Here is a 14703-nt window from a genome sequence, read left to right as displayed (position 1 = left end):
GTGAGTGTGTGTGTGTGTGTGTGTGTGTGTGCAGAGGAAGTGAAAGACCAGTTTTTAGTAGTTGAAGCTTTTGTTGTTGCCAGAGCAACATCGACACACTTCAGTACGTACTCTCGTTTGAGTATGCTGCGGGGACAGTCACTGATCCGTGGCATTCAATTGTTGAGCAGCAGCGAGCAGCCAGCAAGCAGCAGCCCGCAGCACGAGAGCTTCGGAACAAAAGCCAAACAGTCGACAATTGAGCTGAGTTGATGACTGACAAATATGATGACAAATATATGTATATGCGGACTGCGAGCATCTAGGCACAACTTCCGCTGTATTTGCCCTGAATATTTAAAATGCTTTACGAGCTTTTAATTGTATTGTACTAATTCTCGATCTGTTTCTGTCTCTCTACCATAGCCAACATTGGCAGCACTTTGGCTGCCAATCCACCGGATGCTGACCAAAAGGGACCAGTCTTTCTCAAGGAACCGACTAACCGCATTGACTTCTCTAACTCCACTGGCGCCGAAATTGAATGCAAATCTAGCGGCAATCCCATGCCAGAAATCATTTGGGTACGCAGCGATGGCACCGCCGTGGGAGATGTGCCCGGCCTGCGTCAGATCTCATCCGATGGCAAACTGGTCTTCCCGCCCTTCCGCGCCGAGGACTATCGTCAGGAAGTTCATGCCCAGGTTTACGCCTGCCTGGCCCGCAATCAGTTCGGCTCAATCATATCTCGGGATGTGCATGTGCGCGCAGGTATGTGGTCGGTGTTCTAGAGAGAGCACGCGGGAGTCTACTGAGTGCAGAGCAAGTGTCATGGATGTTGGTTAAAATTGTTCACAGAGTTTGAACAAATTTGATATTGAATCACTTTTCTTTGAGTTTATTAATTGAAAAAGATTTCCAACTTCCAAAATATCAAATTACTTTCTACTTACTATTAAAATTATAAAATATGAAGTTAAATTTCGTTGAATATTTCAAAAATCTCTTTATGTTTTATGCTTAGCATAAAAATTATAATAAATACTCCATGCAGAAGAGCAATACGTACAAGACCTCTACTTTTCTATTTAAAATGTAATTTTGAAAATTTTAATTAATTATTGAAAGATTTAAAATATTTTTACAGATGCGAAATTTTTATATCTTTTTACAAAAAACATCCAAAAGCTTGCACTGCACTCAAACAAAAACTATTTCTTTCAGCCTTTTCAGCATTTTTCAGAGCAGTTACAACGTTGGTTCAGATGTGCCAGATTTTTTGCCTATATATGCCAGATTTTCCTAGGATAAAAAAGAGAAAAGAAAAAAAAATTTTTTGTTCAATTTGAAGCCACTTTTTAAAGCAATTTTCAACGTTTGCCGAATGGCAACAATTGCAGGTGTTAAAAAAAAAAAACAATTGTTGTCTGTTGACTTTTTGGGTTAAAGTTTGCTGTCGCGCGAGCCTCCGGTGTGCCATATGCTTGGGCAATTGTCGGGTCGGGTCATCTAAGCAATTTCACTGCAATTAATCGTTGTGTAAGCTAAAATGTTGTTGTTGCTGTTGATGATGCAAGTGTCACAGCACTTGGCCCATCATCGCATGTAACGTCGTGAGGCTGTAGCCAAAGTGTTCATAGCAGGAGCTCTCTTCATGTGCTCAGGTGTTGGAAGAAGAGCCCAAACCTGGGCTGTCTGTGCTGTCAGTCAACGCGCTGTGGATATATCCATTACTTCCGCTTGCATAAACCAGCGCTAAATAGGCCGAAGTTAATGACTTTTTCCTAATTATGTTACAAGCATGTGAGCAACCCCTAAAGGTTCGCCACCTGGCGACCGTGCACCACGACGCTTCGTCATCATCAACGGGCTTCCTCACTCAGCGCTCGACGTGTTAGTCAGCCATTAGCTCACGTTATGAGACCTAACCCAACCTCTCCTACAATTCCCCCGCCCGGCTTGGGCTTATTATTGTCGTTTGGCTCCGCACGACTCGGCTCAGTTCCTATTAACTAAGTGAATTTATCATGTTTGTTTAGAGCCAAAAAATATGCTCAAAGTGGAGAGCGATGATAATGGCCAGCCGTGTTGTTGCTCAACATGAATTATGTCTCGAGCACGGGCTACAGTTCCAAATTCGCGTTGATAGAATGGCTTTAATTAATATGAAGCCTGGACTGGGCTTTATGTTGTGATTATGTTTAGTTCGCACTTTCCACTTAATTGGCTCGTTTAATTGTTTTCCGACAAACAGGAAATGCGCAAATTGTTTCCAGGAACTCTGCTTAAATAAGTCATCAAGGTTGCACAGGTGTTTCGAGCGTGAGACTTTCATAGAGCACAGTAGAACTAAACTAAACGCACCTCATATACCTCACAAATCACTTACAGTTGTCGCACAATACTACGAGGCCGATGTGAACAAGGAGCACGTGATACGAGGCAATTCGGCGGTGATCAAGTGCTTGATACCATCATTCGTGGCCGATTTCGTTGAGGTTGTCTCCTGGCATACCGATCAGGAGGAGAACTACTTTCCGGGCACAGAATATGGTGCGACGAGCAAATGCCTCTTAGCCTCTAGCTATGTTTGCTATTTAGGTTTAGGTGTACTAAAACGCATGACCATGGCATCAATACGAAAACCTTCATTTATTTTCCATTTCAAATCAAAATCAAATGTTTCCCCAACTTATTTTCTATTTTGTTTCTTCTATATGTTTAGTCGTTTCGCAACACTATGAAGAGGATATACACAAGGCGTTTGTCATACGCGGCAATTCGGCCATATTGAAGTGTGATATACCATCGTTTGTAGCCGATTTTGTAAATGTTATATCCTGGCACACCGATCAGGAAGAGAATTTTTATCCAGACACTGAATATGGTGTGTGATAGTCCCGCTCTCTGTCGTGTGTGTGTGTGTATCTGTGTGTGCTTTTGTCTATGAGTGTTTGTGCGTGTGTGTTGCAAAACAGCACTACTTTAACTACTTTTGCAAACTATATCCCAACACAACACACAACACAAGACTCCATCTCTCTTACATACACACAGAAGACTTGTGTAAAGTACCGTTAACCAACACCTAGTACTAAGTACTAAGTACTAGTCACGCCAACAACAATCCACACCAAAAAATGCTTCACTAATAACTGTAAAAACAAAGAGCCGCACAGTTGTATAATAGCAACAAGCTAACTCCATTAACCAACACTGGTTAGGTCAACAGAAACCAACAACCGTCAGGGCTTCGTGAAGTGTTTTTCCTCTTATTACGATTCCACATCGATTTATGCTCTTTTAATTTAAGTTTTGCTTAGCTTATGATCTATGTTTGAATTTCTTTTGCTTTATGGCTTTATTTAGTCGTTGCCCAATACTACGATACCGATGTAAATAAGGCTTACGTGATACGCGGCAATGCAGCAGTTCTCAAGTGCGAGATACCCTCGTTTGTGGCCGATTTTGTTAGTGTTGTGTCCTGGCACACGGACCACAATGAGGACTTTTTGCCGGGCACTGAATATGGTTTGTTAAGCAACAAATTTTCTACTTCAGGTTATTGTATATCGAGAGCAATTTGTACAGTTGTGTAAGCCCCGCTCCCCAACCAACCCCACCAATTATGTTTTCATTAACTTATTTCATTTTGTATTTATGTATATTATCTATCTCGTTGCCTGTTCTCTCAGTGCGTGTCTATGAGCCATGTTCTTAAACTATTATTAACCTCTCTGGCGCAAGAAAAGACTTTCTCAGGGAAGTTGGCCGGCGCATAACTAAATATTTACGTGCCCATCTCTCATCAAATAGCGCATTAAGGTCCATTAAATGCGCTCAGCGCACTGTTGTCGTTGTCTCTTAAAGGGCTCCAACTCTAGTAGACGCATTCAATTAGGCTGCTGACAAACTTTCACACGCCCATAACACGCAAGGTGTTATCCACCTCTGCCCCCTATCCTCTCCTGCTCTCATTAAATCATTTTCATCTTTACCCCTTGGAAAACTTCAGTTGTGCAGCAGTTCTACGAATCGGAGGTTAACAATGAGTATGTCATCCGAGGCAATTCGGCGGTGCTCAAGTGTTCCATACCATCGTTTGTGGCGGACTTTGTGCAGGTGGTTTCCTGGCAAGACGAAGAGGGCCAGCTCTATGGCACGCTCGACGATCAGCAACAGGGCATGGGTACACAATTAGCTCAGCTATCTAAGTTAATAGTTTATATATAGCATCTATATAGGAATTTCAATTTTCCAATTTTCCAATTTTCCCCTTTACCCATCATTTTGTTTTCATTTTCTTAACGTCTACAGTTCGTGTTCTTTCTGCTCTGGCGCTTCATAATACTTTCCCCTTTTGCAGTCGTTAATCAGTACTACGAAGCCGAAGTTGTTTCGGAATATGTTATCAAGGGGAATACGGCTGTTCTCAAATGCACCATACCAAGTTTCGTGGCAGACTTTTTGCGCGTTGAGGCCTGGGTGGCTAGCGATGGCACGGAGTATATACCAGAGGATAGTTTTGGTAGTTGCCTCATTTGGTTTCTGCATTGTATGCCTAAGCAGTAGCTTCCCAAACTCCAAATTCCCTGTTCCTGATCTTACTATACTCTTTCCTTTATGAATGTTTCATTTCCGTTTTGTTGTCCAGTTGTTAATCAGTTTTATGGCGCCGATATTTTAATGGAGTATGTGATCAAGGGCAATGCGGCTGTACTTAAGTGTTCCATTCCATCGTTTGTGGCCGATTTTGTTCGGGTTGAGTCTTGGATCGATGAGGAGGGCAACGAACTGCGCTACTCAGACAATTATGGTACTACTAAAATAATATAAGCACAAACGAGAAAACTAGTTTAGCTTCTACTAACTCAATATTGGGTAAACCTCCTTCACACATCTTCCAGCTTATTTATAATTTTCTTATTTCCCGCTTGTTTCAACACATTTGCAGTGGTCAATCAGTTCTATGAGGCCGAAATTATGACCGAGTATGTCATTAAAGGCAATGCGGCCGTTTTAAAGTGTTCCATTCCATCGTTTGTCGCTGATTTTGTGCGTGTCGAGTCGTGGATTGATGAGGAGGGCAATGTCTTGTCTTTCTCCGATAATTACGGTGTGCCTCGACTTGATTTGTGCTCTTAGTTAAGCTTAGTTAAAAAACCAACCATCCCCAACAAATCCTCAACTTTACATATTAATTTGCTTCTGTTTCATTTACCAACTGTTTCACGCAGTCGTCTCACAGTTCTATATAACCGAGGCTGAGAATGAGTATGTCATTAAAGGCAACGCGGCGGTAGTCAAGTGTAAGATTCCCTCCTTTGTCGCCGACTTTGTGCAGATTGAGGCCTGGGTGGACGATCAGGGCGTCGAGCTGTGGCGAGATAACTCAACTGGCGCCTATGGTACAGTGCCGTCAAAACATATGTGTCTATAAGTCTTAGTTCTTAGATTAGCCTTACAAATAATCTCTCCCGATTCTCACTCCATTTTCTTTAAACTTGATCTTTAATTTTCTTTAAACTCAGTTGTCATTCAGTCCTACGAGTCGGAAGCTGACAATGAATATGTTATTCGTGGCAATTCGGTTGTCATGAAGTGTGAGATACCCTCGTATGTGGCTGACTTTGTTTTCGTCGATCTCTGGCTGGACTCAGAGGGTCGCAATTACTATCCCAACAGTGACCAAGAGACGGGTACCATCGATAACATTTCCAATTAAAGTTTTTGGCCTATTAGATACTCTCTCCTTGGGTCGCCCACAATTCCATAAAGTTTCCCCCGTAATTCATTTTTTTCCACCATTTCTTTAATCATTTTTTATGCGCCCGAAACTCTTTGTTTCTCTACCAGTTGTGCATCAGTTTTATCAGACACGCGTCATCGATGAATTTGTGCTGCGTGGCAATTCAGCCACGCTCAAGTGTCTGGTGCCCTCGTTTGTGGCTGATTTCATAGATGTTGAGGCTTGGCTAGATGAGGAAGGCGTCGAAATCGTTCGACCTCTGCCCGATGAATCGATGGGTATAGCGTTAACTGCATTTAATTGATTAAGTTAGACTAATGCCTAGTCAGATCCAAATTCTATCCCCAACTTTAAACTCTCCTCCTATATATTATCTTTGCTTTTTCGCATCATGTTCCGATATCAAACATTGCCATTTCAGTGGTCAAACAGTTCTTTGAGTCGCAAGTATACGATGAGTATGTGATCAAGGGCAATGCAGCTATATTCAAGTGTCAGACGCCCTCGTTCGTGGCGGATCACATCGATATTACCGATTGGATCGATACCGAGGGCGGTGTCTACACCAAGAACATAACGGGTACATAATTTACTCGTTTAACTTAGTGCCACAGTAGAAACATGAAGGGGGCCCCCGTCAATCATTAATCACCTTATGATTTATCCTTGGTTTAACTCGTTTCTCATGGAAGCCCATCTATCTTTCCGTCTCCCTTTTGTATAGTTGTGCCGCAATCTTACAGCGTCAATGTCATGGATGAGTCCATTCTGCGCGGAAATAGCGCCATTCTTAAATGTCATATACCCAGTTTTGTTGCCGACTTTATTGTGGTCGATTCGTGGGTGGAGGACGAGGAGCGTGAGATATATCCGCAGGCCGATGTCACAGCTAGCGGTAAACCTCTAGCATTAAGTTCTCTAAGAGTTAGCCTTGCTTCTAGTGCCACACACACAGACTCAACGAAAACAAACAACTCATCCCGTCCAATATCAATTTCAATGCCAGCTTCTTGATCAATCATTCAGTGCCTTGGTCCTTGCCTTTCTCTAACAGGTCCTTAACTGCTGCGCTGTTAGGCATTCGATATCTTTTGCTTTACTTTCAAATTCTATTTCTTTATTTTTATTTTTGCCCCAACCTCCGAAACTCTACTTTTTATTTTTTACAATCCCATCCCACTCCATAAGTCGCTCCTGACTTACCGAAAACCCATTCACATGAACCTACCCCTTCATGTAGTTGAAAGTAGCGTTGTTTTGTAGCCTAGTGTAAATAGTTGTACTGTAAATATGTATGAACAAAAATGCTAATAACTATATCATGTCAGTTTGTACAGTCTGTATAAACATATACCATATACAAAATACATAACGTAGCCTTAAAAGGCTCTTTAACAAAATATCATCATATTTATTGATAATCCACATTCACAGCCAAAACTATTCGCATTTTTGTTACTGCATGAATATTATATATGTATGAATATTGCAAAGAAATTGTAGAAAATACTTAAGCTTTTTGACAAGTGAGAAAAATTGTGGAAAAAGAAATTAAAAAACAGAAAATTGACATTTTGTGCTATATATTCTTGAAATAAATAAAAATAAAATAAAAATAATAAAAAATATAAATACTTTCTAGAATAGGAAATGCATCATCAAAATATCTTCTTCTAATTAATAAATATTTTAAAATAAATTTTCTACAATTTCTTATCAATAAATAAAAGATTGCTTGTATGGTGTATAGTTAGTTCTAAGTAAAAGATTTGTAATTATTGCCCATTGTTGCTGTAAGACTGAAATTAAGATAAACTCATTTGACTCTTTTCGAACTCAATATAAAGTTAATATTTATTAAAATTCTTGTCCCAATATAAAACAAATATATTCAGACTTACTTCAGCAAAAGCAAATGTAAAGAGACTAAAGACTAAGATTAAAGCAATTCGCATTGAGAAAGTCACATTGCATGTTACTAACAGTTGAATAGCATTTTGAATTGGCATTGAGTTCAAAGCGAATACTAAATTATATATGAATAAAGTTTTTGTGTATATAAAAAGCTGTCATGTGCCTTTCAATTGTGAAGCAAAAAAAAGTTCAATTAAAATTAAATTTTAATTGAGCTATTTTTTTCTCAGTTGTATAAAAAGTAGCTTTGTTGTATGTTAGCTTAAGTTGAGCTTAGGCGCAGCATCACTAATATATTTTTTCCAACTAATCAATCAACAACTAGACGGCAAATATCTGGTGCTGCCCTCCGGTGAGCTACACATTCGTGAAGTTGGACCTGAAGATGGATACAAGAGCTATCAGTGCCGCACCAAGCATCGTCTGACTGGAGAGACGCGTCTCAGTGCGACCAAAGGACGTTTGGTTATTACAGGTAAGTTGGCCTTGTTGCCCAATTTGTTACTGTTAAAGAAATTACTATAAGAGCTTCAGTTATCAAACGAAGAGATTATAAATCTAAAAAGTAAATGAAAGAAAGTATATTAAAATATAAATTTTAATTGAATGGAAATATTTGTCAATTTTTGTCAAATTGTCAATATTTTTAAAACAATAATTTTCATTGTGAAATCATATTGAATATTATGTTTAGAAGCTTAAATTCTTAAAAACTTTCAAAATTTTATTTATAATGTCAAAATATAAATAGTTAAAAGCTTATTTTATATATAAATATATAAAATATTTATGGAAATACATTAATTAATAAGTTTAAATGAATCGTAGAAATCGAAATTAATTTTTTTAATTTATTTAAATCAACATATAACAAATTTATAATAATATTAAATCTTACAATAACATTCAAACCATTTTCTAATTTTGTTTTTTTCTAAAAATTTTTAAAATATATTTAGTCATAAATATTGATAACTGAGGCTCACAATTGCTAAGAAAATTTTATGCAAATATATACAACAAAATAAATAAATAGTTTAACTATTTCCACACAGAAAAAAAAAAAACAATTTGAAATGTATTTAAAAAAAATATTAAAAAATATTAAAAAATATTTTATATATTTTTTAAAGTATATACAAAAATTGCATAAAATTATCATGGCCAAAACGAAATCTATCAGACCTTAAATTATTTTGCTAAAATGCTATAAATTTAGGGTCTGTTGATTTTAAGCAAAATATTTGGAATATTAACTAAATTATTTGATCTAAATTTTAAAAAATAAAATATAAATTGTTATTTATGCATTTTAATTAAAATTTGAAACAGTTAAAAATATTCCAAATATGAAAGTTAAAACAAGGAAAAATTTGATTTGAATATTATTTTTTTCTATATATTTCACAACTTTTTCCTTGTTTTATTTACGAATTACTGATCACTTAAATGCTCGGTAATAAATATATTAATAGCAACAATATTTTGATAAAAATTGCTACGTTCCCATATTCAATCAAAAAGATTTTTTGCTTAAAATCTCTTTCTTTGTGAAGGAACAAAATAATTTTCATATTTTTAAAATTTATATATTTCAATATTAAAATAAAATTAAATTCAAAAAATTGTTGCTCGCTTAGTACTAAATTGAAAACTGCCTGAATGTTGGGATAGGGTACTCGACAATGCTATGAGCTTGAAATAAAGCTAAATGAGAGTTAAATTAAATGTCAGTTGTGGTCCGTTTTGAGCTTGCCTTACCGGGGCATTTGAATTGAATATTTTCACTTTCGACTTTTTACGAAATGCGCCCAAGGTAAGTGCCAAACAACAACTATATTTATACATATGTATATATAGTTCCAGTCACATATTTTTAACGCAATGCAAACTTCTAAAACTTCATTTCATTTTCCGTTTCGCTTCATTCACAGAACCAGTCGGCAGGGTTTCGCCCAAGTTTCCAACCACACTTACTAGTAGCAGCTTTACGAGCGCGGCCAACAACAGTCTCACCTTGCTGTGTCCCGCTCAGGCATTCCCAGCGCCATTATTTAGGTGGGCCAGCCAATGACATCTTCTTAAGTTAGACCCAACTTTGGAAAGTTTTCCTCAGTCTGCAGCTATAACTTAGAGCTTTCCCTTTTTAAGAACCTGTTGCCAGCGTTGGTCCTCGTCTGCTCTCTGGCAATGATATTAAAGTTGTGCAATACGCGGCCGAGCGAACCATCACTTTGCTCTGCCCAGCACAATCGTATCCGGTGCCTTTCTTTAGGTAAGACTTATCCCAACCTATGAGGGCAGTCCAGTTGAAGTCATTGAATAACTAGTCAATTTCATTTCTAGAGCCCGTGGGTAGTGTGGGACCACGGCTCACGAGTGGCGACGAGTCTCGCATACTCAAAGTGCACTTGGAACAGAGCGCCACGCTGCTGTGTCCTGCCCAGGCATATCCAGTGCCATTTTTTAGGTAAACTAGCCCAACATCTAGGTTTTAGTAATATAGAAATTGCCATTTTTAAATCGAAACTCTTATTATTCCGCTTCTAAAGAGCCTGTTGGCAGTGTCAGTCCAAAAGTGACAGCTGGCGATGATGCCATTCGAATCCCGAAAGTTTCACTGGCTCAGAGTGCTGCGCTTATGTGCCCAGCTCAAGCCTATCCGGTGCCCTTCTATAGGTAAACTAGCCCAACATTTAGGCACTCAAAATATTATTATTTACATGTTTCGAAACTTTTAATCCAGAGCCCGTTGGCAGCGTTAGTCCCCAGCTGAATGGCAATGGCAATCAGGAGCACATAACACTCACACGAGTTCCACTAAATCAAGCCGTTTCACTCATGTGCCCCGCTCAAGCCTATCCAGTGCCCTACTTTAGGTAATGCGCCATATCCCAACATAGGCCTTAATGAGGCATAGAAATTATAGCCTAACTTTTCGTATTGGTTTCTTAAAGAGCCTGTTGGCAGCGTTGGTCCAAGACTCACTTCTGGCGATGATTCACGCACCACAAAAGTTCAGCTCTCAAATAGCATTACTTTGCTCTGCCCCGCTCAGGCGTTTCCAGTGCCTTTCTTTAGGTAAGACGTCTAGCAGAGTTTTCCCTGTTTCAAAATTCTGGCAGTTTTCCGCTTCACATACCACCTCACCTTACCTTTGCAGAGCCTGTGGGCAGTGTGAGTCCCAAAATCAATACAGGCGACGACTATAATCATATTAAGGGCAAAAGTGCTCAAGATCTGAGCTTGTTGTGTCCCGCTCAGGCCTATCCACAGCCATTCTATAGGTAATATGCACTTGATACCTGACCCCAACCAAGCCAGGGCAGTTTTCAAAAGCTTAGCTTCAATAAGTTGGCTTCAATTACAGAGCCCATTGGCAGTGTCAGTCCCAAAATATCGAATGCGGATGATCTGAAGCATGTTAAAGTAAAGAATCTGCATAGCCTCAGTCTTCTATGTCCGGCTCAAGGCTACCCACAGCCAGCTTATAGGTAATGCTACATTTTGAGTACCAGCCCAACAGCTCAGCTGAGAGTTTCGCTCATGCCATATAAACCTTTGCAGAGCCCGTTGGCAGCGTGGCGCCCAAGCTGAACTTTCTTGAACGCTTCAGAATGATGCAGGTTCAGTTTGGCACCAGTTTCAACATACAATGTCCGGTGCAGTCATATCCAATGCCAGTTTTCAAGTAAGAATAGTCGACAAGACCAACATTCAGTCAGTTGAGTCAATCGTAGATTTGATATTTAATACTAAAGTTGGCTGCGCTTTCTAGAGCCCGTTGGCAGCGTTCGTCCTAAAGTCAATCCACAAGACAAACATCAGTTCATAGACGTGGAGCTAAATAACAGTTACTCCCTGCTCTGCCTGGCGCAATCGTATCCAACGCCAGCCTTTAGGTGGGTCCCAAGTCGTTGCCTCGACCAAGCCAACAGCAGACAGACAGTTTTCAGTGCATGTTCGGGCATTAAAAAGGAATTCGAATTTTATATTGTAGAACCCGTTGGCTCCGTCAAGCCCAAAATAAACGTACAGGACAAGCTGCAGACACGCGAGATAGCCCAGCAGGCCGGATTTGCCCTACTCTGCCCGGCCCAATCATATCCTATGCCTGCCTTCAGGTACAGCCATAACTCCTGTGGCATGTCTCGCAGCTATTCAGCAAATTGCCCAATTAACGAGCAGTTGACCAAGGAGCAGGCCATATTATATAATTAAATTGTTTATATGGTTAGACTCTGGGTTCCAGGCAGTTTTCAAATAATCTGAGCCAATGTCTTGCATTTGTTATGCTTACAGAGCCAATTGGCAGTGTGCCGCCCAAGGTGGGCATAGCTGATGAACTGTCCAATACTAGGACTGTTCAGGGTGCCCGATTCAGCCTGAAATGCCCAGCTCAATCGTATCCCATTCCGGCCTATAGGTAGGACTCGACTTCATTAAGCATTCAGGCAGCTTTTGTGATTAGCCAACTTGAAACCTGTCACAATTTTGTGTTCCTTTCAGAACCCATTGGCAGTGTGCCGCCCAAAGTTAGCATAGACGACGAAGTGGCCAATGCGCGTGCCTTTGTGGCAAAGAGCTTAAGTCTCAAGTGCCCTGCACAATCGTATCCCATACCCGCCTATAGGTAGGTTTTTGCCCGCATACTCGAACTCAACATTCAAGTAGTAGATCAAGTTGTAAAGCCGAGCTCAAGCGTCAGCATTTAAACGCTCTAGAACCTGTTGCGTCCGTGCCACCTAAGCTGAATCTACTCGAGAGAGTGCGCACTATGGAAGTGCTTTTGGGCTCTGAATATGCCATGCAGTGTCCGGGCCAAGCTTTTCCCGTGCCCACGAACAGGTAACTCGCTACCCACTCAACTTCAGGCTGCTTTCAATTTGGCATTTTTAGGGCAAGGCTTTAACTCTTGTGAAATTACAGAACCCATTGGCGCCGTACCACCCAAGATTCTAAACATTAATGATAAATTTCAATTGATGCAAGTGAAGTTGGGCTACAATTTTGCCATGCAGTGTCCTTGCCAGGCCTATCCAGTGCCAGCTGTTCGGTTAGTCCCAACCAACATTTCGGGTTTTCTAGTTTCCTGAGGTTCAGTAATGCTATTATAATTTATATAATTTTTTTAATTAGAACCCATTGGCTCCGTGCCACCAAAGATAACAAATCTGCACGACAAGTTTCAGTTTGTTCAAGTGAAGCTGAGCGAGGATTATGCTATGCAATGTCCTGGTCAAGCATACCCTGTACCCATAGTTCGGTTAGTTTGCATTTAATATTTATTCTATATTTCCTTGTAGAGCCCATAGGATCTGTGCCACCAAAGATTAGCAGTCTGCACGACAAGTTTCAAGTTCTGCAAGTCAAGTTGACTGAAGACTATGACATGCAATGTCCTGGCCAGGCTTATCCCGTGCCCATTGTTAGGTTAGTCTGAGCAGCCCGCTGTCAACATTCAGTGATTCAATTTGCTTTAATTCATTAAGAAAGTATTCGAAATTTACGCTTATAGAACCCGTTGGCTCTGTGGCGCCCAAAGTTGATACACGAGATGAGTTTACTTTTGCGCGCACTCAACTTGGCCTCTCCAAGGCGCTCATTTGCCCAGCTCAATCGTATCCCATGCCCGCATTTAGGTAATCTGTCAAACTAACATTCAGGCTCTACTCAACCTATATTTTCTACCCATAGAACCCGTGGGCAGTGTCGCCCCCAAAGTTGATATAAAAGACGAGATTAACTATGCTCGCGTAGTTCTGAATCATAGTCTAGCCATAGTTTGTCCTGCTCAATCGTATCCGGTTCCTGTGTTTAGGTAAGACCCGCTCAGCATTCAGGCAGCGCGCTCTCTTTCTCTCTAGGCTATTTTGTTAAGCTTCTTGATCATTGCAGAGCCCGTGGGCAGCGTGGCACCCAAAGTCGATGCTAATGATCGCATAAAATGGGTAGATAAGCCAAAGGGCATATCCCTCAGCTTGCTTTGTCCTGCACAGTCCTACCCGACGCCCGCTGCGCGGTAAGACGCCCATATTCAGACAGTTTTCTTAAGCCTTAAGCTTGCTTTGTCCAGCCCAGTCGTATCCTATGCCCGCTTACAGGTATGACCCTCAGGCAGTTTTCCTAATCTAAGATCCGCTTTCAGAGCCCGTCGGCAGCGTGGCACCTAAAGTTGATATGCATGACAAAATGGACTTTGCCATAAAAAGATCAAATACTTCTTTGAATCTGTTTTGCAAAGCTCAAGGCTATCCCATGCCCGCCTTTAGGTATATCAAAGTACTCAACATATTTAGCCAGCTAAACCACTTTACTATACTCATTCAATTCATATGCTGCTTCTGTTGTTTTAGAACCAATTGGTACTGTGGCGCCCAAAGTTGATTTGAAAGATAAAGTTGCCATTTCTGTTATAAGCCTCGCTCAGCCTTTGAGCTTAATTTGTCCGGCGCAAGGTTATCCTATGCCAGCATTTAGGTAAGGCTTCCAGGCAGTTTCTAGCATTTAAGCGGCAATTGAAACCCTTTGCAGAACCCATAGGCTCTGTGCCGCCCAAGGTGGACATGAATGACAAGCTGAAGTTCTCTTCAAAGTCCTTGAATGCATCATTGAGCATGCTCTGCCCAGCGCAAAGCTATCCAATGCCCACGTTTAGGTGAGCCAAGCAAACATTCAGGCAGTTTCCTGCAAAGTCTGTCAATTTGTTAAATCAAACGCCTTTTTAGAACCCTTTGGCTCAGTGGCGCCCAAAGTTGATATAAATGATAAAGTGAAAATATCCATAATCAGATCGACGAACTCCTTAAGCCTGGTCTGCCCAGCTCAGGGCTATCCGATGCCAGCGTTTAGGTAATTGACGTAGTCGAGTACCTTTGATCCAAAGCCGTTTCTAGCAGGCTTCGCTCTTATACTTCTTGAACTATTTGCAGAACCTGTTGGCTCCGTGGCGCCAAAAGTAGAAATTAAGGATAAAGCAGGCATCTTTTTGGCCAAAGCCGATAATAGCTTAGCTCTACTTTGTCCGGCTCAGTCCTATCCAATGCCCGCATTTAGGTAAT

The 14703-nt window shown here is 40.5% G+C and overlaps 1 protein-coding gene across 14 annotated transcripts in view; it reads left to right on the top strand.

Annotated features, from left to right (window-relative positions):
- Positions 1-14703, top strand: part of LOC111601264 (Down syndrome cell adhesion molecule-like protein Dscam2) — a 70263-nt gene that overhangs the window by 19062 nt on the left and 36498 nt on the right. For 13 of the 14 annotated variants that reach the window (XM_030226080.1, XM_030226077.1, XM_030226074.1 and 10 more), the window contains exon 1: positions 11305-11333. In XM_030226080.1, the coding sequence (XP_030081940.1) occupies positions 11320-11333 (14 nt within the window). In that variant the 5' untranslated portion in view covers positions 11305-11319. Of the gene's footprint in view, positions 1-405; positions 751-6452; positions 6624-7967; positions 8118-11304; positions 11334-14703 lie in introns of those variants that run through there. The other variant, XM_030226087.1, reaches the window with a different exon arrangement.

The sequence above is a fragment of the Drosophila hydei genome, unplaced genomic scaffold (genome assembly GCF_003285905.1).
Source record: "Drosophila hydei strain 15085-1641.00,03,60 unplaced genomic scaffold, DhydRS2 tig00000060-arrow-pilon, whole genome shotgun sequence".
Classification (NCBI taxonomy): Eukaryota; Metazoa; Arthropoda; class Insecta; order Diptera; family Drosophilidae; genus Drosophila; species Drosophila hydei.
Note: the sequence above shows the minus strand (reverse complement) of the source record. Positions and strands in the feature narration are given on the sequence as shown.